The 27789-nt window shown below is 32.9% G+C and overlaps 1 protein-coding gene across 2 annotated transcripts in view; it reads right to left on the minus strand.

Moving 5' to 3' along the window:
* Positions 1 to 27789, minus strand: part of LOC126738015 (integrator complex subunit 6) — a 169288-nt gene that overhangs the window by 91328 nt on the left and 50171 nt on the right. For both annotated transcript variants that reach the window (XM_050443175.1, XM_050443176.1), the window contains exons 8-14: positions 23802 to 23948; positions 23608 to 23716; positions 16415 to 16566; positions 16119 to 16349; positions 15861 to 16061; positions 6694 to 6908; positions 1751 to 1965 (exon numbers count right to left, since the gene is read on the minus strand). In XM_050443175.1, coding sequence (XP_050299132.1) covers positions 1751 to 1965; positions 6694 to 6908; positions 15861 to 16061; positions 16119 to 16349; positions 16415 to 16566; positions 23608 to 23716; positions 23802 to 23948 — 1270 coding nt within the window. The remainder of the gene's footprint in view (positions 1 to 1750; positions 1966 to 6693; positions 6909 to 15860; positions 16062 to 16118; positions 16350 to 16414; positions 16567 to 23607; positions 23717 to 23801; positions 23949 to 27789) is intronic.

The raw sequence follows: 27789 nt of genomic DNA on the forward strand, positions 1-27789 counted from the left end.
GTCGACTAATAAAAACCGGTCAACATCGCATTTAGCACACGAATTTCCATGGCACACATAATTATTCTTAATGTGCATATTCTAACCTTTATGCAATTTAAAAAAAAAATTGTCAAAATTCTTGATGATGTAAGCACAATAGTTACAAGCAAACCCTTTGCGCTCGGTCAACAGGAGTTCGGCACGAGGGAGGGGGCGGCACACGTATATTTCCTTAAAGTGCCACTTCAATGTCATGTACTTATTTATTTCATTCCTAAAGACGTTACGAATCAAGATTTTCGTATTTTTCATTAATTAATTACACTAATTGGCACAGGATTTGCCCGGTCGACAAGGGTCTTCCATACTGGCCCGTGTCCAAGCTATGCACTGTTATTATTCATATCACAATTCCCGATGACGTAGGGTCGAGTGTCACTGGCTCTCCTACTATTAGCTTAAATAGAATTCCAACCAGAACAGAAATTTGAAAGGAGATGAAAAGACACGGTCAATCATGGGCGTTATGCAAACCAAATATCTCATGATTTTTATATGGAAATATAGTATATGTTAAACTTAAATTCAGTACATCAATACACGGTGATTACTAAAGATTACTTGGATAGGCAGACTTAATAACAACATAGTTCTCATTTGCATGGCCAAAGATTTAGAAGTAACAGTAGTTAAAACTATCAAACGACGCAAATAAGAAAATGTTGGTCATATAATAAGACATCCGGGGAAATATGAGATGTTGCATCTTATTATAGAGGGAAACATAGTCAAGCGTAGTTCAGAAAGAACAAAAATATCGTGGTTAAAGAATTTGAGGCAATGGTACGGGAAATCCACAGGCCAACTTTTCCGACCAGCTGTCAATAAAATAATACTTGTCAACATGGTGGCCAATGATTGTTGAACGGTCATAGTACCAGACGAAGAAAAAGTTGGTCATATTTCGTTCTCTTAAAATTGCCTTTAACACATGTGTTAAAGGCATGTGATGGCCGTGATTTTTAATTATGTTAAAAATCTACATAACTTTATAACTATATCAACGACTCATAGTCGTTGATTGCACTGAAAGTTTAAAAATCGTCAATGATTTTATAAGAAATTTGAGTTTAAGACTGCCGGCAGACCTTTGCCAGAACTTAAAATTGGGCAAACTAGTAGTAAATCGTTATTTTCAGAAAAACATGTATGAATTATAAGATGTATGATAATATGCATGCAGTGACAATTCTGATATTATTAAGCCATGTTTTTTTTAAATTAAAATCTGGTCTGGCAAAACTGACAAGTGAGCACATTTAATTTAGTTTTTACTTTAAACATTTTCTGAAATTAATTTAGTTACTTAACAAAAGACTATTGCCCTTACTTGCAGCTAGCATGGATGATAGTTAAAAAGCCAAAAGACTATCAACACAGCCACTTTCCTATTTTTTAATAAAAATTCATTGGCATTAAAATTTAACAATAAACAAATTACTAATTTGAAAAAATATAATCAAAATTAAAATGTAGACGGTTTGTAGTTATAAATGGCCCAAAAACTCTCTTTGACCTAAATATTGGTGGCTAAGAAAGTAACAAAACCAAACAAGAACGGTATAGCGCCTGATAAAAGCTGCACAAAGCATAGACTTTTTATTAACAATTATCATTTTTAATCAGTAAAGTTGCTGTTTAGCCCAAATATGACTTATTGTGCCAACAATATTAAATTGAATAACCAAGAGAAAAATTAAATACTTACAATATGTAGAGTAATTAAAGTTATTTTTAGGTGCAGCTGTCGTTCCACCAGACAAAAGCTGCGTTGGATTTGAAAACACTGCATCAAAAGCTGGAAGCTCTAACGTCGGCGAAGGAGAGCGTGACCTTTCAGTAGAGGCCGCACTGTCTAAACCGTTCATGACGTAATTTGGGGTATCTTCAATGCGCGGTAGTTCTTTTTCTATTACACTAAGCCTGAAACGAAAGAATAACAAAGTTACACCGGGTGTCCAGAAACTCTACCGACAAACTTTACAGGGTGATTCTGCAACAAAAAATAAGTGAAAAAATTATATGAATGTATATCCTAAACGTCTTACTTTCTACAGGGTCTAATCTATCTACAGGGTGTTACAATTAAAAAAAAAAAGTTTTTTTTTTAAATATCTTTACTATCAATATAGATATTTTTTAAAATTTGCAGATATGTTTTATGTATCAGAGGGTATTTTTTTGGGTTCCAAAAAAAGAATAATAATTTTTATCAGTTGCGCACATAAGGCTTTTATTTTAAATATTTTTTAATAAAAAGCAGTATGCCACTGGATCTTTCTAAAAGAAATTTAATTTTTTTAATTTCTGTTTAGTTTTGAGGAATTTTAGGTTCTTGAGTTTTTTTTAATTTGATGCAATCTTTTGGCGTAAATCAACAAAAACCTTTTTTTTTAATGCTCATTTCAATAAATAAGCACAGAGCAACGAATTTCACTATTATTAAGTTTCTTTAAATTTTGTTAGTAGGCTAAAAATAAGATGACATTAACAAAAACAGGTTTGATGTAGACCTGTAAATATTTCTGTCTAAATATTGTTTGACAATAAAAAAATTATAAAACTTTAATAATGGTTTAAATTAATAACGACCAATATGCTTATACGCATTTAGTCTATGGCAAATCGCAGTGTAGGTTAAAGCAAGTATACTGACTTTTCAGAAAATGCCTCCTAACAGACATCCATTGCACTCTACCTTTACTGCACTTCATCAGCGGCTGAGATATGTTTGTATAGGAGTAATTGGTAATTTTTTATTAGGGTCTGTCAAACTGCCTGATCGCTTAAACGCTAATGAATATTGAATTTTTTTAGAAAACATATTACCACAACTGCTGGATGAAGTGCTTTTAAATATTTGTCTAAATTATTGGTTCATACATGATGGCTGTCCCGCACACTTTCGTGTAAACGTTCGACAGTAATTAATAAATATAATAAAATCCCAAAATAAATGCATAAGAAGGGGTGATCCGATTGCTGAGCCTCCTAAATCCTCCGATTTAAATCCCTGTGTTTTTTGCATCATTTATAATAACAGACTATTGGATCTTGTTTTATCTAACTTCACCTGTACTGTTTCGCGTAGTGACGTGCCTTTTGTCTTGGAGGATTTGCATCACCCTGCACTGGAAATTTATTTTACTGTCTCAGGCCAACGTGTCCATAATTTTCAGCTTAATAAAAACTTATCTCATTCTTTTAATTTTAGAAAGGCCAACTTCCATCTCCTTTATGACTCGATCCTTGAAGCTGACTGGTCTACTATGTATTTATCCTCTAACGTTAATGATGCATGTGGAGCCCTGATATATTAAATGGTATATTTGCCGCACACATTCCTCTTAAGCAGCAACGTAAAAGAAGATTTCCAAATTATTATTCTCGAGAGTTGATTAAGAACATTTATAGGAAAGAAAAGGCTTTCAAGGAGTTTAAAATGTACAATTCTCCATTCTTTCAAAATAAATTCCATTCTCTTAGACGCCTTATCAAACTACAAATACGCAATGAATATAAGTTGGATATATCAAACACCGAAAGGAATATTTCTTTGGACCCATCTAGCTTTTGGAATTTTATTGGTTCTAAGAAGGCTGGCACCAGGATTCCTGGTATGATGAGGCTACCAGATGACGTGGTAATTAAAGACCCACAAGACATAGTTGATGCTTTTGCACTGTTCTTTGGTGAGGCATTTATACAATCAAATTTCATTAACCATTCTTCGACGTCTGATATGTGCCCCACTTTGACATTTCCAGCATTGATGCTTCCCAGATTATTTTAGCTAGTAAAAAACTCAAAAATAAGTTAACATCTGGTGTAGACGGTGTACCTAGCTTCTTGGTTAAAGATTGCATTGGTGTCCTGGCTGATCCGCTGACCTACATTTTCAACTTAATACTGTCAACAGAACAAATTCCTGAAATTTGGAAGACTGCTAAAATAATACCTATTTTAAAAGCTGGGGACTCTAATCAAATCGTGAACTACAGGCCAATCTCATTACTCTGTAACTTCTCAAAAATTTTCGAAATTATCCTGAATCAGTCGCTATTTAGTCACGCAAAAGAACTAATCTCTGTAGACCAGCATGGATTTTTTAGCGGGCGATCTTGTGTTACTAACTTATCCTGTCTGTCTAGCCACATCTGTGAATCACTTGATGTTAATACTCAAGTCGATGTTATTTATACCGACTTCCAAAAAGCTTTTGATCGGATAGATCACTATATTTTGCTGCATAAATTAACTCAGTATGGTTTTTCAGAGAGATTATTTAATTTATTTCATTCCTACTTGATTGGTAGATCTCAATATGAGGGCTTTAAATCGAAACTTTTTAACGTAACGTCGGGTGTGCCACAGGGCTCGAACCTGGGTCCGCTCCTGTTTAGTTTTTTTATAAATGACTTGATTGAGTCACTCACTTGTCATAGGCTGGCTTTTGCTGATGATTTGAAGCTATATTTAAATGTATATGGTTTGTTAAGGATTGTGTTTTTCTTCAGAACTGTCTAAATACATTGGAGGTATGGTGTGCTGTTAACAGGTTAGGCTTGAATGCGGCTAAATGTAGTGTGGTCAGTTACTCTAGATCAAAAACACCCTTAAATTTTAATTACTTTATTAATGATATTATTTTGAGTAGATTAGAGCAAATTACTGATCTTGGTATCACCTTTGACTCTGAATTCACATTCGTTCCACACTTCAACAAAATAGTCAAGTCAGCCCTGAGAAGGCTTGGGTTCAAAATTAGAAGTTCTTAGAGTTTTACTTTGGAATCTACATTAAGACTGCTTTTCTGTTGCTTTGTGAGATCAAAACTGGAGTTTGGCTGCATTATATGGAACCCGCTCTATCAGAATCATGTTGGTCTCCTTGAATCTGTTCAGCGTAGATTTGCTAAGTTTTTGGCCTTCAGGCAGGATGGCATATATCCGGTAAGAGGGTTTAATCATCGGCAACTATTGGAACGCTTCAATCTACATCCATTACATCTTAGAAGAATGATCTTCTCTGTAAAATTCCTGCATGGGTTACTGAATGGATTCATTGATAGTCCTGTACTTCTTTCTGGTGTACGTTTCATGGTGCATAGGCTTATTGCTAGACATTCCCTAACATTCTTTCTGCCAAAGCCTCATACTAACATCCTGTTGAAATCGCCGCTATATACAATATTCGCTATATTTAATCGGATCTGTCACAGGTGTGATATAAATTTCTCTCTGGTTCATGTGATTGTCGATATCTTGGTGGATCATTACTCTTGGGATTAAGACCCATGTGTTTAAGTTATAGTTAGTAGGTATATTGCAGTTAATTTAATTTAATTTTGTTGAATATGTGATTATCTTGTTAAACTTTTATAATTGGGTTTTTATATCATATTAATAGTTATTTATTCTAATTTTTTGGATAACTTTTGAGATTGTGACTTTACTTTACTTTTTTTCTTTTCTTTTCATTCTTTTAGGTTTGTTTGTGTGTGTTTTTTTAACTATATTTTTCGTTATTTTGCATCTGTTTCCTGTTATTGGGCAAGTTGCCTGTTGGAAATAAAGGCTTATTATTATTATTATTATTATTATTATTATTATTATTATTATTATTATTATTATTATTATTATTATTATTATTATTATTATTATTATTATTATTATTATTATTATTATTATTATTATTATTATTATTATTATTATTATTATTATTATTATTATTATTATTATTATTATTATTATTATTATTATTATTATTATTAATATTATCATTTCGGACATTATTTAAAATGGGTTTAAGTTTATGCCGTTCTGATAGAAACTCAAGAACAGCTTTGAGAAAAAATTGAACAGACTTGCAATAAAATCCGAAATAAAGAGGGGATTTTTCAAAGCATTTGCTGTTCCTTATCAAAAAGAGCTAAATTATGTACTAAATCAAATGGCAGTCATGTAGAGCACTTAATGTAAATATTTTGTTATTATTATTTTTTTTTAAATAAAATAACAATTTTCTATTAAGGCTAAAGTTTATAATAAATAAAATTATTTAAACGCTAAAATTTAGGGCCCAGAAATTTTTAATTTAGTATGGTAAATTTATACTTAAAAATCACTTGCGTTTTCTTTGTTATCGTATCAAATTCTGAAAACATGCATTTATTTTCCATTTCAAAGATAAAGTCAATTAATTTTCAAATAATAAACTTAAAAAAATAATTTTAATAATTATTGTTGAGTAAATATTATTAATTTGACCCTTCCAAAAATCGTTTTTATTAATTTAAGCAAAAACAGTGATGCAAATAAATAAAACTTATTTTAGAAAAATGCAGTGGTTTACCGTTTTTTATTAAAAAATATTTACCATACACCTTTTACGGATGCCACTGGTAAAAATTATTTATTTTCTTGTACGTCAAAAAATGCTCCCTAATGCATAAAACACATTGCAACAAAGACTTTTTTTTTAATTAATACCCTGTTGATCCCAAAGTAAGACATTTAAGATATACATTTATATATTTTTTTTTGTATTTTTTGTTCGAGAATCACCCTGTAAGTTCTACTTGTAAAATTATCTTAAGTTAATATTAAAAATAAATAAATAAATAAACTTCAAGTATTACAGTTTACTTACCAAGACACTGGACTGGGCGCGGGCGACGCAGGAGGACTAGGCATTGGAGAGATGTCTGAACCATTAGGCTTTCGTATACTAAAGTTCTTGGGCAAAGGTCCAGGCTTACGTTTGACGGGTAACCTACCACCTACATCTATGTTTTGATTTGGTCTCTTGTTGCTACGGCTTGTACCAGACGGTGAGCCCATTAAATCTATATCAGCTTCATCGACCTAAAATAGTAAAATTATTCTTTATTCTTTTTCCAGAGTCATTCATTTTAGATACCTATATTACAGACCATTATCCTATAATGACTAATGTAACAAATCAAATGCTACACAAACGAGAACAAATAGAGCAGCCAAATAGGTAGGTAAATGTTGACATACAATATGAAGTAGATTATAAAACTCTAAAGGAAAAATTGTCAAGTGAAATATGGGCACATGTATATGAAACCAGTAGCCCCAACCAAGCAACAATAGCCTTTATATTATGCTTAATAAATTTAATTGATCAATCAAATAGAATTAAGCATTCCAAGGCTAATAAAAAAGTCCACTCGTGGATTAATTACACCACACCACAAAAGGGTTAATTACTTCTATAAAGCGAAGGGACCACCTAAAAAGACAATTGGCGAAAAATCCTACCCAAGTTCTTGAAACAGAATTTAAAGCCTACCGCAATACCCTCAATAAATTAATAAAAAAAACAAAATTGCGGAGGGTTGTTGAGTGGGGTCAACAACCCTCCGCAATATTGAAGATATTGGGTAACAAACACGAAACTGAAAAAAAAACAAAGCACGATTATTACAAAAAAGAGCCAAATATAGCGGAAAAATGAAAAAATATATGAAACAATCCAAACATGAACAGGAAATGAAAAAAAGACCAAATGGAAAAAACTGAAAATAACAAACATGAATGACGAAGAATTTAAAACAGAATTCGAACTTCGGTAATGATCTGAAACAGAGTTAAAAAAACTAATTCTAGCACCAGAAAAACCTTTTCGGTTGACAAATGGTTTGAGCTGTTCTATGTTTTTGAATCCTGTGACAGAGGCAAAGGTTGTTACCCTGATATCTACTAAAAAAGCAAACAGTGCCCCAGAAAAAGATGAAATATCTGTAAAATTAATAAAATCGTTTCATTTACACCTGGTTACTCCTTTGACTTTATATCATAAATGTAATATTTTTAACTGGAATAGTGCCACCTCATTTTAAAGAAACTACTAATTAAAACGAGAAAATTTTTTAAGAAACTATAAAATTTAAGAAACTATAATTACACCACACATTATTTTTAAATCAGGACCAACACACAAAGTACAAAAGTATCGCCCTATTCGACTTATGAGTAACGTTGCCAATATTTTTGAAAAAGCTTTAAAGGAGAGACTAATCAGATTCCTGAAAGACAAAGATATACAGTCAAAAAATCAATATGTTTTTACTGAAGGCTCCAGCACGGTGGATGCTATACAACACCTAACATCAAATATCTATAGCAACATGAACAAGAGTGAAAAAACAATCGTGGTATTTATGGACCTTGGCAAGGCGTTCGACAAGATGCCCGATACAAAACTTCTTGAAGTATTAGAACATAACGGTATCAGAGGCACATTATTAAACATTTTTGAAAGTTATTTATCTAATAGACCACAACACACTAAAATTAATAATTTCGTAAGTAGTTCAAAAACTATGCAAACTGGAATACCACAAGGTACAATTCTTGGTCCCATCTTGTTCATCTTATATATAAATACTTTACTCAGCCTGCTGCTTGAGGGTGAAGCTATTTCCTATGCGGATGACACCGCCTTAATATTTAAAGGAAGAATTACATTCTATATTCTAAGAGAGATATTAAGTACCAATCTTACTATTTTATTATATAAATCCTTAGTGGAATCTTTATTACGCTATGCTATAGTGGTGGAACCTATAAAACTTTATTACGACCTTTACAAAATTGTGCAGACCTACATTCTAAAAGTTATTTATAAAAAAAGTAAATTATACATACATGTATAACACTGATAGCTTGTATGATAATACTGTGTTTAATAGTCAAAAATTGTATATTCTAACAACCTGTTTCTATACGCATAAACAATAAAAAATCAAAATAGACCATTCTCATCAGACAAGAATAAATGTTAATAGACATAGTACTGCCGGTCAGGCACAATTTTTTTTTTAAATCTTTTAACTACTTACCTCCAAAACTATACAGGGTGATTCACCAAAATATGGCAATTGAGCTTAACATGTCTTATACAAATGTTGTAGGTTTACGAGATACAGGGTATTTAAAGTTGGAATTTTAATTCGAAATTTCTTAATAATTTTGTGATTTTAAGCAGTATCGTCTTGAAAATTGGCGACTTTATGTGTTTTGACATGAAAATTACGAATTTTGTGGTGCATTTTGCATTATTCACACAGGGCTGTAGTTACACCCTGTTACTTACTTAAATTACAACATATCTTTTTTGCCTGATCAGATATGGCTAAAACGACTAGAAAATCTAAAAGGCAGTTTAATTTTGAATAAAAAAGGTACTCCTGTTTATTGCATGTAACTCTATCAGTTTTTAAATTATTTGCATTTCAAACATTCAGCGAAAAAAATGCTAAGCCACCATTATTATATTGGCTTGATAGGAATTTATTCTTTTAAATTACTACTATGCTGGGTAACAACAGTAAAGACAACAAATAACAATCAGTAACAATATTAAAAGAATTATTTTTAATATTATTTTTGATAATATTAGCAGCTTCTTGAATTTTCTGTCATAATTCTTCGATGGAATTAATTATATCTTTGTAAAACATGTCATCCATGTGTGACTATATTGAGAAGTCTAGAGGCTTTAAGTCTGGACTTCTAGGTGGCCAAACAAATTTAATGCCACGCTCAATTCACTGGAAGTGAGGAAAATGTTCATTCAGGTATCGCCGTACTGGTTGAGAAAAATGTGGTGGCGCCCCGTCTTGCATAAACCACATGAGCTGTATCAGGGCTTTGTGGTGGGATCCCACATACCAGTAGGGCATACTCGCTGGGGGAGCACGCCACTGTCTTCCAGGCCGAAGTATTCGCTGTATTAAAATGCGGACAGAAAATCCTAAGCTGCGGACACCGCAATACAGTTGTATCAATATGCTCGGACAGCAGAGCTGCCATTAAGGCTATCACGGCCGCAAAGGTAAGCTCCAAGCTTGTACTAGAGTGCATTAAGGTCCTGAAAAAACTGGTACAGGTTGGATGCAGGGTCCAGCGATACCTGGCCACGCAGGCCATGCAGGTAATGAGGAAGCAGACTCTCTTGCCAGACTGAGATCCGCGAATGTGCCGATGGGGCCGGAACCCATAGTTGGTATCGCCAAATGCGTTGCGGTCGCGTCAATGAAGGGTCTGCTGGACAAGTGGACGCACCGAAGATGGACTGAGTCCTCTGGTATGAGACAGACCAAAGCGCACATAGGCGGGCCCTCTGCCTGTCTCACCAAAAATCTACTACGCCTTAAAAGACGCGAAATTCGGCTAGTGACAGGTCTTTTAACCGGTCACTGGCACTTAAGAAGCCATCTCCATACTATCGGTATTGCGGACAACCCGGAATGCCGATTGTTCTGTGAGGAGGATGAAACCGTTGACCATGTAGTCGGGGAGTGCCCAGCACTCACGCGCGCCAGGTTCAAATACTTGGGTAATACTTTCAGTGTACCGAGCGACTTTAAGTCCTTCAGACCAGAGAGCCTTATCGGTTTCTCTAAGGCCGTTGGGCTCTGGTAACCTCCGGTGGGGCATGACGAGTCCATCAGCACCTATATGCACAACAGCCTCGACAGCCCAGAATTCAATTCAATTTAAACCACATGTTCCGCCTTATGCAGATTAGGAGGAAGTTCAAAAGGACCAATAAAAAAACCAGATATTACACCAAATATTTCCTTGAATTCACGCTGAAAATGTCGTTCCTTTAGAGCATGTGGATTTTCGGAGTCCCACAAATGATTGCTTTTCCAATTAAAAAACCTCGTCTAGTAAAAATCGCCTCATGGGTGAAAAGAAGGTCCTTAAGAAATTCCTGATTTTCGGATTGTTTATCTAGCATAAATTGAGCAAAGTGTAGAATCCATCTACAAATAAAAATAATTATAATAATAATAAGGTAAATCTTGAGGTAGCAAATTTTGAACAGGAGTATAGTGAAATGGACGAAGAATTTATTTCTTTACAATTCTTCAGATAGACGATTGGCTTATTCCTGTTGCTGTACTTAACCGACGAGTACTGAGATCTGGATTTTACGTAACACGACCTAAAATCTCTTCTTCATCATCGACGTTGATATTTTTTGGAGCACCATCAAAGGTTTTAGAACGAAAACATCCTGTTTTGCATAGGCGGGTATAAAGACGTCTGAACAGTTTGGATTGTCTTTCATTTGGGTATAATTCTAAATATCTTCTTGGTGCAGCCAGAAGATATTTAGAATTCCACTATAATTTGACTTAGCAAAAACGCAAATCATATCACGCATTTCACTGTTGGAATATTCATTATGACGTGGCATTTTCTTATTTTAGAGTTTTGACTACAAATAATACACTCTTACTTAGTGACAGGAAAATTGTCATATAATTTCTTTACACGAAAAAGTGCTGACACAAGCCTACTTGAAAAAAAGTCAATGTAATAACGATAGCTTAGGATTCTTTACGCTGAATGTTTAAAAAGCAAATAACTTAAAAACTGATAGAGTTACATGAAATAAACAAGAGTACCTTTTTTATTCAAAATTGAACTGCCTTTTAGATTTTTTAGTCGTTTCAGCCATAATTGATTAGGCACAAAAGATATATTGTAATTTACCCAAGTAACAGGGTGTAACTAACGCCTGTATAAATAATGCTAAATTCACCACAAAATTCGTAACTTTCATGTCAAAACACATAAAGTCGCCAATTTTCAAGACGATGCTGCCGTAAATTACAAAATTATTAAAAAATTCCAACTTAAAATTCCAACTTTAAATACCCTGTATCTCGTAAACCTGCAACATTTGTAAAGAGTGTCCCAATAAGAGCGCACGTTTTAATTGGTAAATAAAAGTCATAATTTATTTTAAACTGAGTGTTATTTATATTTTAATGTGAAGCTAATACACTGCAATTAAACGTAAAAAATAATATCTGGCAAATGGCCGCCTCGACTTTCGTGACAGACTCTTATTCGTTTTGAGAAATTTTCAATTACATTTTCACATAATTGCGGCCCAATTTCGCTAATAATACGTCTAATTTCGTTATTCAACTGTGGAATTGTTGTTGGGTTATTAGCGTATACAAGAGATTTTAAAAAACCCCAAAGAAAAAAGTCACAAGGCGTTAAATCGCATGCTCTTGCGGGCCAGTTCTGGTCTCCATTCCGTGAAATGACACGACCGGGAAACTTTCTTTGCAACAATTGAATTGCTTCACGTATCGCACCATCCTGTTGGTAGCACATACCGCCCGTATCCATACCATCCAATTGAGGCCATAAAAACTCAGTGAGCATATTACGGTAGCGTTCGCGGTTCACGGTAACTGCATTTTCAGCCTTGTCCTCTAAGAAGTACGGTCCAATTACTCCACCTGTCCAAAGTCCGCACCAAACAGTGACTCTTAATGGATGCATTTTCTTCTCATTAAGGTGAAAGTGTGCCTCATCGGTAAACAACATTTTTTTCGAAAAATCGACATCTATTTGTTGTTTTTGCAATACCCAAGAAGAAAATGTGCGGCGCGTCGCATGGTCCACTGGCTTTAATTCTTGGGTCAATTGAATCTTATAGGCATGTAAATGAAGATCTTTTGTTAGAATTCGGTGGGTAGTGCTCTTCGAAATGTGCAACTGCTGTGCAGGATGACGGATAGATGTTCCCGGATTCTCGCCAACACTTTCACGCACTGCGGCAATATTTTCAACAGAACGGCTAGTACGGTGACGCACTGGTGTTTGTACATCCACGACAGAACCATTTTGTTCAAATTTATCAATTAGTCTTAGGACGGTCGTGTGATTTGGTGCATCGTGTCGACCAAAAATGCCCCGCAATTTACGAACTGTTTCCGCAAAACATTCTCATATTTGTAGTGTGTTTTAACAATAATAATTCGTTGTTCGACCGTATATCGTGCCATGGCTACTAATCGCAAACTGTTTACATTATTCTTTTCAGTTTTTTTTTGACATACTGCGATAAAAAAAGAATGCTGCGCAATTCAAAACCTGCGTTCCTATTGGGACACCCTTTATAAGACATGTTAAACTCAATCGTCATATTTTAGTGTGTAGTATCTCGATTTCAGATATTGCCCATTTTTAATGAATCACCCTGTATAATGTGATACCAATACGTTAGAAATATAACACAAGTTAACATTTTTAACAGAAAGTGTAAAACATTTATATCTCAAAATGCACTGCTGTATAATAAAATAATAAATTGATGGGCACAGAAACAGGTAATAATAATGTATTTTTTTCTAATACCTACTTCTGTTTCTTATAGTAACTAAGTTAATTATGGAGTGTAGGGACATTTTCTTTTTTTTTTTTTTGAGTAGCATTGTAAATTTAAGAGCAAACTTCTCATTTGCACATACAGGCATTCAGTTGTCTAGGTGCAAAACTACTTTAAAGACTATAAAATTCGAATTTTGCGATTGGTAAATGAATCTGTATCTTGAATTTATTATTAATAAAGCATTATTATTTTTATTATTTACTACTTATAAGTTATAAACCAACTCTTCAACTAAGCCTTTTTAAAATGTATACTAAATAAATAAAGTGAAACCTCCCGATACGGACACCTCCAATAGACGGACAACTCTTGACAACAACTTGAGCGGACATTTTTTTTGGTCCCATTGAAAATACACTAAATTTCCATATGCTTTAACGGACACTCTCTCGGGCGGACGCGGACACCTAAAAGTGGTCCGAAACCGCTAAACTTTCTCTTGAGCGGACACAGAAAAAATTTAAACGCGCAATCGGGGGTTGCATTGGCGCCAGAGCCTGGGTTTTCCCCGATACGACGGTACTCCTCGCATGGCGCCGTTTTGTCGGGATGTTTTTGTGTTTTGACTGTTTTGTTAATGCATTTGGCTTTAGTTTATTGTCGTATCTTCTAGTAGCGTTATTAACGTAACAACCGATATGTCGTCGAAACGTAAAGTGCTAACTCTTAAAGAAAAAGTTGACGTAATTGAGATTTTTAATAAAGACAAACTAAGCGTACGCGACTTAGCAAAACGGTTTGGAATAGGAAAAACACAAGCAGTTTTATTAAGTAAGTTCCACTCAAATATAAATGTGAATGAAAAAAGAAGCTTCCTAAAAGGGCAAAAATATTGACACACAGCACTGTCTAGTGCTATGAGTGGTTCACTAGAGCTCGAAGCAAAAATATTCCATTATCAGGTAACATAGTTCAATTATTACACATCATATTACTGTATATTTTACATGTGCCTATTATCTTTTTAGATACAATTGTTAAAGCGAAAGAAATCGCTGGTGGTTTGGGGTATAGAACTTTCAGTGCATCAGAAGGTTGGCTGCAAAAGTTTTCCTACCCGGCACAACATTGCTTTTAGATCAGTGGGGAGGCCGCAAGCGTGAACTCTGCCGATGTCACGACATTTTGGGAGAAAGTACCATCTATAATTACGAACTATGCTCCCAAAAATATCTATAATGCTGATGAGACTGGGCTATTTTTCCGAGCAGTGCCAAACATGACTCTACATTTGAAGCGAGAAAGATGTATTGGAGGTAAATTTTCAAAAGAGAGACTGACTATACTTTTTTGTGTAAATATGGAGGGACAAAGAAAAACCTCTAGTGATCGGAAAAACGGCCAAACCAACAGCATTTAAAAATATTAATGTGAAAGAATTGCCAGTTACTTATAGGTGGAATAAAAAAGCTTGGATGACCGGTGAACTAATGGCCGAATGGTTAAATCAATTTGATAAAAAAATGATGCGTGAAAAACGAGAAATTTTATTATTTCTCGACAATGCATGTTGTCACCCAAAGGATATAAGATTGAAAAATATGAAATTTTTTTGCCTCCAAGCTGCACTTCTATTGTACAGCCTTTAGGTCAGGGCATTATTAAGAGTTTTAAAACATTTTATAGGACAATCATTATTAAACAACTTTTATTACCCATAAATACTGCTGAATCAGCTCAAGAATTAGCCAGAAAAATGCACGTCCTAGATGCAATTTACTTTATAAACATTGCATGGGACCAAATGACAAAGAAAACGGTTCAAAATTGCTTTATTAAGTCTGGCATTACACACTCTAATAGTTCAGAAAATAGAGCAGAAAACCTGGAAATCTGGGAAAATGAAGACGAAATTCCATTGTCACTTTTAGCTTAAATGTTGAGGAATAAGGATAATTTTGGAATGATAAACAATAATGATATCAACGAATTTTTTAATGTAGACAATGATTTAATATTGGAGCAAATTGATGACCTTCCTCTGGAGGTTTTGAATCAAGAGGAAGTAGTGGTATTATCCGATGAGTCAGAAGAGGAACACGTTGAGGAAGAAGAGGAATTGACTACCTATCAACAGGCTTTTAATATGACGCAACAGTTAAAAGGCTTCACTCACGCTAGGGGTGACCTATCTGCTCTAGATTTTCTATCTAAGCTTGATCTTCATTTCCAAGATACTTTGCTCAAGCAAAAAAAATCGACAAAGGTCTTTATTAGAATATTTTAAACATAAACAATGATCTTAATTTGTACATGTGTTCCAAAATATTTACATATTATTTTTTACAAAAAATCATTATATATATGTACATATGTACATTCGGTTTGTTATTTTTAAGTTTATTTTTTTGCATAATTATAATTATTTTGTAACCCTAATTATATACTTATTGTCATTAAATAATTAATATTAAACTTGTTTAAAAAAAGAACATGCTGTTTAATTTTGCTTCTGTGTGGCCTTTTTCCTTTGGACGGACACCTCCGTTGAACGGACACTTTTTGAAGGTCCCATGAGTGTCCGCTCAAGAGAGGTTTCACTGTATTTCATAAAAATTAACATAAAATTCTCTACTTACCATCATTCTCTTATCAATCTTAAACGGATTTCCAAACATGTGTTGCCTAACAGGGGCAGATTCAATTTCCCTGAGCTGCGGCGTTTGTTTTTTAAGATATTCTTGATAATTACCCATCTGAGAAATTGGCAACGAATGGGCGGTATCTAAATCCTGAGATATCCAATCCATTTGTAGGAAATTATTTCGCATTCTAAGTACCTGAGAATGATTAAATTTTTAAAAGACCTGTAAAAATATAAAGAGTTTTGAACTAACTTGTTGAATCAGTCTATCTCGGGGTATATCGAACGGATTCTTAAAGCTAACAGTTTGTCTCTCTTTATCCAACGTACTAATGAAAACATTTCCTTGCTCAACGATTTGGTCCTTTAGACCCTGGAACTTATCTTGCAGCAAAGGATGACTTATTAATTCCTTCTTTAAGGTAATTACTGGTATCACTCTAATTTGTTCCGGCTGGTTAAAATGTGATTTCAAATTATTGGCCTAAAAAAATTAAAATATATTGGTACGGAAAAAGTTACATGAGGTTGAAACTTAAAAATAATTACATTTGCTTGCCGTTGAATAATTTCCCCGCATAATTTGTCGTGTTCGTTCTTAGCCTGGAGTTTAACACGTTTTAGATAATTTTGTACTGAAAAGCTGAGGCAATTTTCGGAGTTTTCCGGAATCAATGTTTGAGCTAGAGCCACTGGGGTACCTGAAAATATTTCGTTTTGATTATTTAGGAATTTTAAGATTAATTAAAACAAAATAACTTTCGTTTAATACTAAAATCGGTTTTTAAATTAAATTTAAATATAAGTCAAAGTAGAGTAACAACAAATAAGAGTCAAAAAGCTACAAAGCATTTGAAGCTTTATAGAAACGGCAACTCCTTGGTGATGAAAAATTATAACATTCTTATATAAATTTATTATTAAAAGTATAATATATTTCATGTTAGGTTTATTATAATTTTATATAAAGAACCAGTTTTAAGTGATACCACTATCGCTATATTGGAAACGGAAAGCGATACGATGCCGATTAAATTGGAAAAAAGCTGCTGATTTTTGTGGTCATTAAAGTTGCATTTGTTTATTTGCGATTACCATTGGTGTAGTGAAAAACAACAGAACTTACGCGGATACTTTGATACAGGGAGTCGTAATTGTCAAACCAAGAAAACAATGTGAAAGTAAAATAACAAAAAAATGTGCTCAGGAGCAATGTTTGAATCCAAGGGAGCTGGGCATAGGAATCACTGGAACAAGGACGCCAAAAGATGACGCGGTGGTAGTTAAAGCTATTTGGCCATAATTCAGTGTGACCCTGATACATTTATGAATTATTTATAGTCAGTTCCTGATTCTAATTTTTTACTGGATGTAGAGCCTGTCGCTTCTTGGAATACATCGCTATATACAAGGTGTCTACTATAAAAACCGCCAAACTTTAAAAGGTGATTAAACAAGTCATTTGCAACAAAAAAGTCGTATAACATTTTTTCGAAAAGTTGTTAGTTCTTCTGGTATTTAACATTTTTTGATTTTATCAAATTTCTTTGTTTTTTTTTCATATAAACAAGAATATCTCCGTTATTCTTACCACTACATAAAATTTAGATATACCATCTGAAAGAGAATTAAATTTGCTATAAGATGGGTATATTTAAGTTTTTCGGTAATTTTTTATACCGGGTGTTATTAGAAGTTAAATGTAACATTTGGGAAATGTGCAAAATTAGTGCTATCTTCTTCGTTGTCTTTTTCTAAAATTTGATAAATAGGGCATGTTTTTTTTTCAGCAAAAAATAATGCTAGAGCAGATATTTGTCTACCTGCTTTGAAGTGTAAAGGTAATGAAGGTTACGAGGTGCAGAAAAAGCAAATTTTTTCATCAGAAAAACGTATTTTAAATAGGTTTCTCGCAATTTTTTTTGCAAAATAATGGGATTTATTTCTGTAAAATTTCTAAGGAAGTCTGTTAACTTAAACTTCACTTGTTCCAAGTTTCAATCCTTTTAGAACAGGTTCTGACATGGGGTTGAAAATATTACACATAAAACCCTATGACCCGAGATAAAAAAAAATGCACTGTATAAGGCGGCAAGCGGAAGGAAGCTTCTCATCTTTCTTTGAAGAATTTTTTGGTTTGTTTATTACAAGTCGCAGCGTCTGACTCAAAGATAGCAGGGACTGATTTGAGACAGGATTGCTTTACGCATGGACAATTCTATGTAGCCTGCTCTAGAACAAGTTCACCAAAAACCGCCGCGGGCATTCAGCTAGTAAATCTATAAAGAAATAAACACCTCACAAAAACCAAATTCCAGCCATTTATCACCGCGAGACACGAACTTAATAAATACACGATACACGATACAAAAAATAACCACTGCCTGGTGGCCGCCATTTTTACAGTGGTTGTGTCCTTTTGATGTTGGTCACTCTGAACATTTTTAGTGTTGCCACCAAAAAATATAAGTAACGGTAATGAAGTTGACGACGTTGACGTTTGACGTGTGAGTATAGCGGATTGCCTAGTTTTTGGCGATTTGTAAACGACGCTTGGATATATCCTCTGCAACAGGCGATATAGCTTCCTCCTTACTTAATAAGTGGATAATGTATCACCATCCTCATTTAAACGTATTTGGTTCAGTCACACTCAAAACCGAATTATTGGGAATTGTCTGTCTGTGTTTCTTTCTTGAAAGGTGGCGTATTTTCCTCAATAACACTAGTTGAACTAGTTCTGCTTCTTCTTGATTTTCATACCATTGTATAATTTTTGTTACCATATCCACAGCTTCCACATGGCTAATGCTATCTTCCGGATTATCTGGTAAGTCATCTTCACAATCTTCATGATCAGTGGCTTCTAAAGGTTTTAAAACGTGGTTAATTAATTCGTCGTCTGGTAAAATATCATATCCTACATCCTGTTTGTCAATATCTAACCAATTAGAAACGTCATTTTCTGAGATGTCTTCGAATCCAGGAAGATTTGAAAATGTTTGCTTTATGGATGAAATATTAGGTGTTGGATTTTCTTTCTGATCGAGACCTGTATTTTCGGTAGATAACAATTTATTCCAACTTTTATTCACAGTTTCTGCGGGTATACTGTTCCAAGCTTCAGCGGATATAATATATGGCATCTTTTATGGAAAATATTTTCCAATATTGTTTTAAGTCCGTATCTGTCTCGGAAATAAGTCCTTGAATAAAAGCCTTTCGATATCTTCTCTTGAAACTTTCAATAACCCCTTGGTCCATAGGCTGAATTAAGGATGTCGTATTTGCAGGCAAAAAGTGACAAGTTATTTTACCATCTTCGGACTTTATAGGATGAGTTGGCGCATTATCCATTAAAAGCATAGCTTCTTCGGGAAGATTATTTTCACGTAAGTATTTTTTAACTTCAGGGAGAAAACACGTTCTAAACCAATCAATGAATTTATTTTCAACAAGGTGGGGGTGACGAATAACAGAAGTTGACGAATAATCGAAAAAATGACGAATGACGAATAATATATATTTTAAAAAATGGCAAAAATTGTATATTGTTATTATACTTTTAGAGAAACATGTAACCATACAACGGCTTAAAGAAGAGCTATGCCAAAAAGAAATAGTTGATATAAGCTATGGATATCTACGAACCCTGCTTTGTCATTTGTGGTTTAAATACAAGAACGATGATAACCGAAGAGTTTACACAAAACAGTTTACACGAAATTTACACGTCAACTAATTTTTCTCGATGAAACATGGATTTTCTTAAAGGGCAACAAAATGAAATCATGGAAAGATGATAATGTAAAGAGTGTTCGTAATGGAAAACGCTTCATTGTATTACATGCTGGACACAAAGGTGGTTTTATAAAAAATGCCAGTTTGGTTTTTGCTAGTAAATCGAAACTGATGGAGAAATGAATAGTGAGAACTTTACAAAGTGATTTAGAAGAACCATCTTTAATCGTAATGGATAATGCTCCATATCATTCAGTTGAGTTGGAAAAGCAACCATCATGTTCTTGGAAAAGAGGTGAAATTGTTGAGTGGGTCGAGAAGAATGAAATTCCATTTAATAACCAGATGTTTAAAGCAGAATTGTTGAGCTGAGCAAAGTTACACGACAAACCGAAGAAATATAAAATAGATCAATTATTACAAGCAAATGGACATGAAGTTTAAAGATTGCTACCCTACCATTGTCAGATCAATGCTTTATTGAAATAATTTGGGCAGATACAAAACATTATTATAATACACATATTGGTGAAGTTGGGCATACAGATGAAAACGTTTTAGAAATGTGAAAAAAAGCCTTAGAAAAATGTACGCCAGAAGTATGGCAAGCGAAAGTGTGTCACATCGACAAAGTAATTTAAAATTGGTATGACCGTGAAATCATAATCCAAGTAGTTCCAGAGCTTATTATCCACCTAACTAATGAAGAAAAAGATAGTAATGAAAGTTCTAGTGAATTCTGTGAATCATTAAATTAAAAATTATAGAAATACATCAGACGAACATTTGCACAAATGTTGAAATTTAATGTAAAATAAAATTTAAACATTACTAGAAAATATTAATAACCTAATAAGTGATTTACCCAAAGTGAAATGTTATATGTATTTTAAAAGTAAGTGATTAAATATTTTACATACTAAATTCATTATTTCATTTTAGAATCATTAAAAAAAACTTGATGATTAATATGATTATAACATTTTCAGTTTATTTCTAAAGAAATGCATATTTTTTCTATTTGATTTTGTACTTTTAATTACTCTGGTCATAAATATGGTATTACGAGAGCTTGAATAAATCAAATTCTGTATCCATTTATCAGTTTTATCACTAAAAATAGAAGTAACACATAGATTCAATGGTTGGTTATCATCAAGAGAAACCTCTCTATATTTGATAAAATCATTTTTTCTTGTAAAGCTCCTCAGTACAAATATAAACCATTCAAATAATCATACGAAAATATTTCATAATTTGAATGTTTTATAATTATGAACAGTTATGAATATTCATAATTTTCATAATAAAAGCAACGACTAACGATATACAGTATTGTGCAAAAAGATAGCAACATTGAACTTTCCTGTTATATATCTTTTAGTATCTATTTTATAAGTAAGGTTTATATATTATTTACAAGAATAGTTAGAGCCTGTTTATATTTTAATATTATCATATTTTTTGTATCATAATAAATAAAACACCAAATTGTTTTATGCAAATTTATTATTCAAAAATATAGCAACAAAAAACAAACTCCTGGACAAAATTATCGCACCACTTGATTTTTAGAGATTTTTTTTTAATAAAGATAAAAAAATAAGCAAACTTATAAGCATTGTTAACTATGCATTATTAATTAACAAAAACAATTATAGTCTATTTAACAAAACGAGATTTAAGTAACTAAATTCAATACAAGGAAAAGCATCGATTTTCACTAACTTCAATTTTGATACAAAAATAAAACAATAGAGCCATAATGAATTCTTAATAACGTGTATTGCCACCTCTAGCTGCAATGACCGCTTGAAGTCTTCGCAGCATTCCTCGTATCAAATTATGAAAACTTTCCTGCGGATGTATTCTCACTCCTCACGAGCAACATGTTCCATGATAAAGCATAAACATAGTTTTTGTCCAGTTCTGCTTTTTATACGAGAAAAGATATTATAACTATTTTAACTGATATTTATTTTTATTTAAATTTTCTTGACAAAATAATTAGTGGTGCGATAATTTTGTCCAGGAGTTTAGTTTTGATTCTAAAAAAATATAACCCAACTAAATTAAAATCAATTCAATATTTCGTACCCCTTCTCCTTTATAACATCTGCACATCGTCTTGGCATGGACTCACTTAATTTCATAATATAGTCATTCACTTCGTTCATCCAAGTTCATCCAAGCCTTTTCCACTATTTAAAAGAGAATATTTGTATTAGAGCATGTTAGGTGCCTGATTTTGGAGTCAATGTAATGCCATAAATGCTCTATAGGGTTTAGGTCTGGCGATTGAGATGGCCAGACCATTACATTTATTTTTTCATCGGATAGCCACCTCTTAACAAATTGAGAAGCATGTTTTGGATCGCTGTCATGCTGAAATATGGCTGTTACTGGCGTGACTTCATCCATATATGGCACTAAATGTGTTTGCAGAATGTCTTTGTACATGAAACGATCCATTTTGCCCACTATTCTTACTATGGGTCCCATGCCACGAGCCGAGAAACATCCCCATACAAGAATCTTTTCCCCTCCATGTTTAACTGTAGGGCAAATGTACTTTTTGTTTAATCTTTGTTCACTGGGGCGACTGACGTACATCACTCCATCAGTCCTGAATAAATTATATTTAGATTCATCACTAAATACGACTTTCTTCCAATCAGCTACAGACCAGTGGACATGAGATTGGGCAAAGTGAAAACGAGCCTTGACGTTCTTCTTTGAGAGTAACGGTTTTTTGGCGGGACGAGCAGGTAAGTTGGCATTAAAGAATCTTCTCCTTACGGTACTGGAACTGAGGTTTACTCCTCCACCCTCTTTTAATTTTGCCAAAATTTGGGAAGAAGACAAAAAAGGATTTTCTTTGGAAATTCGTAGCAGCTGCCTATCCATCCTCAAATTTGTTTTTCTGGGTCTACCAGGAATGGGCGCCGGTGCAGCTGTTCCAGTAAGGCGAAATTTTTTGCAAACTGTGGATACGATTGACCTGTGAGGCCGTAAGCTTCTTGCAATGTCACTCTGCCTAACACCATTTTCGTAATGCTCCACAATAATTTTTCTTACATCACCAGATACGGTTTTTGAGCGACCTATTTTAAGTTAATTCTGAGATTCAAAAATAACAACTTTACAGCAGGTAAATCGATATTTAACTGATAAAATAAATGCGAAACAAGAATGTTGCTATATTTAGGCACATTGTCTAAATAAACAAACATGAAGTTCCTTACTCTGCATTGGCATTCTTATGATATCTCGGTATATTTATAAATAATACAGAGGCGTGTACTTAAAAGTAAAGAAATAATATGGAATAAATAAAGGAGCAAATAATATTTTTAAACATCCCTTGTTGCTATATTTATGCACAATACTGTATACTATATAGATACTCTTTAATAAAAGATTATTGCGACGAACTAATGAGCCTGTTTTTGGATTTGAGGTTAGATTAGACCATTGACAACATATCTGGTAAACAAATATCATAAGCGAATAGGCAGGTATATCTAAAATCAATATAGTCGAGTTCTTTAACTTTTTAAACTAGATAATGTAGAAAACAAAGCACTTTTTAAAACTTTATTAATAGTTTATTTGAAGTAGAAACCCTCAAACCGACGACACTGAATTGACAGCTGATTGAATCGGATGAATGTCGGCCATGTTTTAATGATGACGTGAACGCAAAGATTCGTTGATCGAACTATACTGTCAGATACAGCCAAATTCCACTTGCAAAGACAAAGAATAGACTATATATAAGTTTGTCTAAAGTATAATATTATTGTTAAAATTATATCTAAAACTAACATTTTCAATGTATAGTTTATGTACTTTTTTGCGTAAATACCAAGGCGTTATGCAAGAATAACGCTTCTTTAAACGTTTACGTTCACTTTTGAATCACCTGCTATATTGCATTTAGGATAAAAGATTCGTTGAATCATAAATGACTTATAACGAATAACAATGTAAATATTTACCCATTCTGGTTAGTGCCCTTCGCAATGGACCAGCATAATAAGCAGGGAGGGTTCTAGTATAATTCTGAAAGGATGTTCTCCACTCATTCGGTGGTTTCCATCTATGTATCTAAAAATTAAGTTAAAATTAACAGAAATAAATGTGAAGTGGTTTGAAATTTTAAATTATTCAAAATATATATTATTTAACTTACTTTAAATAATTCATCAAGTAACGGCAACAAAACTGGATAATTATACGGCATTACAAAAAGATTTACGCAGCTTAAGTTAGTGCTCGCTTTTAGATAACCGAACGGATGGCCTACTTCCGTAGTTTTATAACTGTTGGCTACGAATACCTAAAATATAATGAAGAAAAAAATTTTTCCTAAATTTTTGTGAATATAAAAAAAAAATTATAATGTTTATTAAGTTTTAACTGTACTTCTTTCATTAGTGCATCCTCAAAATGGGTTTTGTTTACTAATTAAACTGTAATGAGTTACTTATTTTATTGGGTATTACGTCACTTATAGCAAAAATCAACTTAGAAATTACTATCTCACACGCTCAAAAATTGAAAACAAGAAGAAAATAGACTTTTTCACATATTTAAAAGAAATATGAACTCACATCTATAATGATACCGGTTGATATACTTAATTAATTTAAGTTCAATAAGTTTTAAATACAATAATTTATTTGAGGTATAATAGATTTTTTTTATTACTATTAAAATACTTCCAGCCGATAAAGGTAATGCTACTATCTTAATTTATAATTTACTTAAAAAGCATAAAAACTAATTTTCTGATATGGATAGATTTAAATTAACTCCACATAATAGTAAATCACCACATTTTTATGGTTTACCAAAAATACATAAAATAAATGTTCCTTTAATAATAATAATAATAATCCCTTATTTAGCACCTGGCTAGTACATAATACTATAACAAACATTTAATATACATGTGTGTAATATAATAAATTCCTTAAAATTAAATTATAATTGATTCTTTAAGAAATTAAACACCTTTCTATTAAACATTTTCAGTGATGTTGCTTCTTTAATCTCTACTGGTAGGTTATTAAACATTCGAATTCCCTCAAAAAACAGTGATTTTTGTAAAGCAGTGGTTTTAACATGTTGAATATTATAGTTCTGCTTTGACCGAATGTTGTATTGATAGAAATTTTCTCTTTTTTCCAAAAACGTTGATAAATAGTTTGGTAAAAGACCATGTTCGATTTTAAAAATTAATGTTAAATTTGCCTTTTTAATATTTTTTTCTACCGATAACCAATTTAATGTAGAAAGCATATATTCAATTGGTGTATATTTACTACAGTTCAAAATAACCCTCATAGCTTTATTTAGTTGTAATTGAAGCCTATTTATGTTTTCTTGTGTACAGGATATAAGTAAAGCAGAACAATAATTAAAATGAGGCAATATAATAGTGTTAAATATTAACTTTTTAGACCATAATGACAGAGAACTTGAAATACGAGATAAGAATGAAATTTTTTTACCTAATTTTCTACAAACATAATCTATGTGCAATGAAAAATTCAACTGTGGATCAATAATTATTCCTAAGTATTTAATTTCCGAAACAAAATCTACTTGATCTCCGTTTATATTTACTGTACAGCCTGATTCATAAAATTTATTACAATTTGTCTTTGACCCCAACACAATACACTTTGTTTTCCTTATATTTAATTTTAATTTATTTTTGCACAACCAATCATACAAAATATGCATCTCAGAGTTCATTATTCTGGTAATATTTTTGAAGTTCCTACCTACCACGCATACTACAGTATCATCCGCAAACAAGTTAATAAATAAATTTCGCAGAACTGTGTTTATATCATTTACGTAAATTATAAATAATAAGGGCCCAAGAACACTGCCCTGTGGCACACCCAGTTTACTTGGAACCTTATTTGAAAATCTATCACCTACTTTAGTTCTCATACACCTGTTACTTAGAAAATCCTTAATCCATTTTAAAACAATACTCTTAACTCCATATAACTTTAATTTCTTAAAGAGGATATCCCGATCTATAGTCTCAAATGCCCGTTTTAAGTCAATAAAAACACTAAGCACAACATTTTCATCGTTTATTTCTTTTCTCCACTTCGCACAAATATACTGTAGGGCCGACTCGCATGAATGGTTATTTCTAAATCCGGATTGTCCAACAAAGAGTAAGTTGTTTTCCTCAAAGTAGTACCTAAGTTGCTGACACACAATTGTTTCGATGATCTTATCTACAACAGGGAGTAAATTAATGGGTCGAAATTCTTCTGGGATGGTTGGTTTTGACACTTTAGGGATGGGAATCATAACACTTGTCTTCAGATCATCTGGGACTCTACCAGTTTCTAAAGAGGTATTTATTAGATAGAGTAAAGGATATCCCAACACACAAAACAAGTCTTTAATCAACTTAACACTGAAAAACTCATCACTGGTACTTTTGTTCTTAAGTTTAAATATAATAGATCTTAGTTTCTGGAGAGTGAGGTTTTTAAAGTTTGCTATTTCTGAGTCCTTCTGTTCACTAACTTTACAGTCCCATTGCCGTTTCTCTATATTTTCTGAAATTTCCTCGACACTATCTGCATAATATTGGTTAAAATTTTCTTCTACGCTGGTATTATATGGACCAAAATCAATATCTTCAAAATCTGTCGGCTGATTTTTGCTTCCTATCAAACTTTTTAGAGTACGCCACATTTTTTTACTATCACCCATACACATATCTATGTTTTGTTCATAAAATGTTTTCTTCTCCTGTCGCATCAGTGAAGTCACATTATTGCGTAACCTTTGGTAAGTGTACCAATCAATTTCATTTTTGGTAAGACAAAATCGTTTGTATGCGTTGTTTCGTTCTGTTTGTGCTCGTTTTACAGTATCATTCACCCATGGATATTTTTTTAGTGTCCGTTTTTGTTTGGGACTTACTCTATCCACTGCAGCTCTTACGATCTCTATTAAATCAGAATATATCATATTTACATCAGTGGAGGAGTAGTTCCAGTCAGCACCCACTAGTTCCGTCCTAATTTTCGACATTATTTCATCATTAAGATTTCTATAACATATATCTCTAGGATTGTTACTAACTTCTTCAAATGGCATATTTACCCCTATAATCTCATGGTCGCTTATGGCGGGAAAATTCCTAGGTAATTCGGAGATATTATAGTCGTTTGTAATAATGTGGTCGATTAATGTCGCAGAAGTATTGGTGATTCTTGTTTCCTTCTTCACAATCTGACGAAAACCTGCTGCATCTATAACTGTTTTTAAGTTTTTTGCTCTATTGTCATTTTTTTGTAGGTCAATATTTAAATCACCTAACAACACAACTTTTTTCTGTTGACATGAGTCCTCATTCAAGGTATTGCCCAAATACTCCAAAAAAAGCTTACAATCCGAATTCGGAGATCTATAAATACTTCCCACAACAGCGACTTCTTTATTCACAGTTATTGATGTCCATAATGCCCAAAAATTATAATCAACCGAATCATTTTTCCATACTGTAAATTTTAAACCATTTTTTATGTACATTATAGTACCACCTGTATGTCTGCTGTTTGACTAACATATTACGGTATCATATCCTGATAAATGTACCTCATGTTCATTTATTTCAGAAGTCATATGTGTTTCACTAATGCACAACACTAACGGAGAACTATCAACAACAAGTTGTCTAATTTCACTTATGCGTGACGTGACCCCCTGTATATTAACATGGATCACCCTACCATCCATAACAGATACTCGCTTATGCATATTTTTTAATGGCTATATATATTGGGTTCTTGATTTTAGTTTTTCCTGTGCTCTTTGGTAGCAAACACATTTTTTATCAAAAACACTATGTTTAAGACATGTTCATTTTAGCATAAATTCACCTACTCACCCTCTTGCAAAATATCTTTTAAATATCTTAACTCCATACACTAATAATTCTGATTCTTAAATTAAAAATTATTAATTTCTTTTAACCCACATGATCTATTGGTCTATAAGTTTTGATGTAAGTCTTTTTACTAATGTTCCCGTTGACAGAACTTTAAATATTGTTAAAAATAAATTAGAGAATGATAATAATTTAGCAGAACGTTAGTACAATTGTAGAACTTTTAACCTATTGTGTAATTATC

Source organism: Anthonomus grandis, chromosome 6, assembly GCF_022605725.1.
Source record: "Anthonomus grandis grandis chromosome 6, icAntGran1.3, whole genome shotgun sequence".
NCBI classification, from domain to species: Eukaryota; Metazoa; Arthropoda; class Insecta; order Coleoptera; family Curculionidae; genus Anthonomus; species Anthonomus grandis.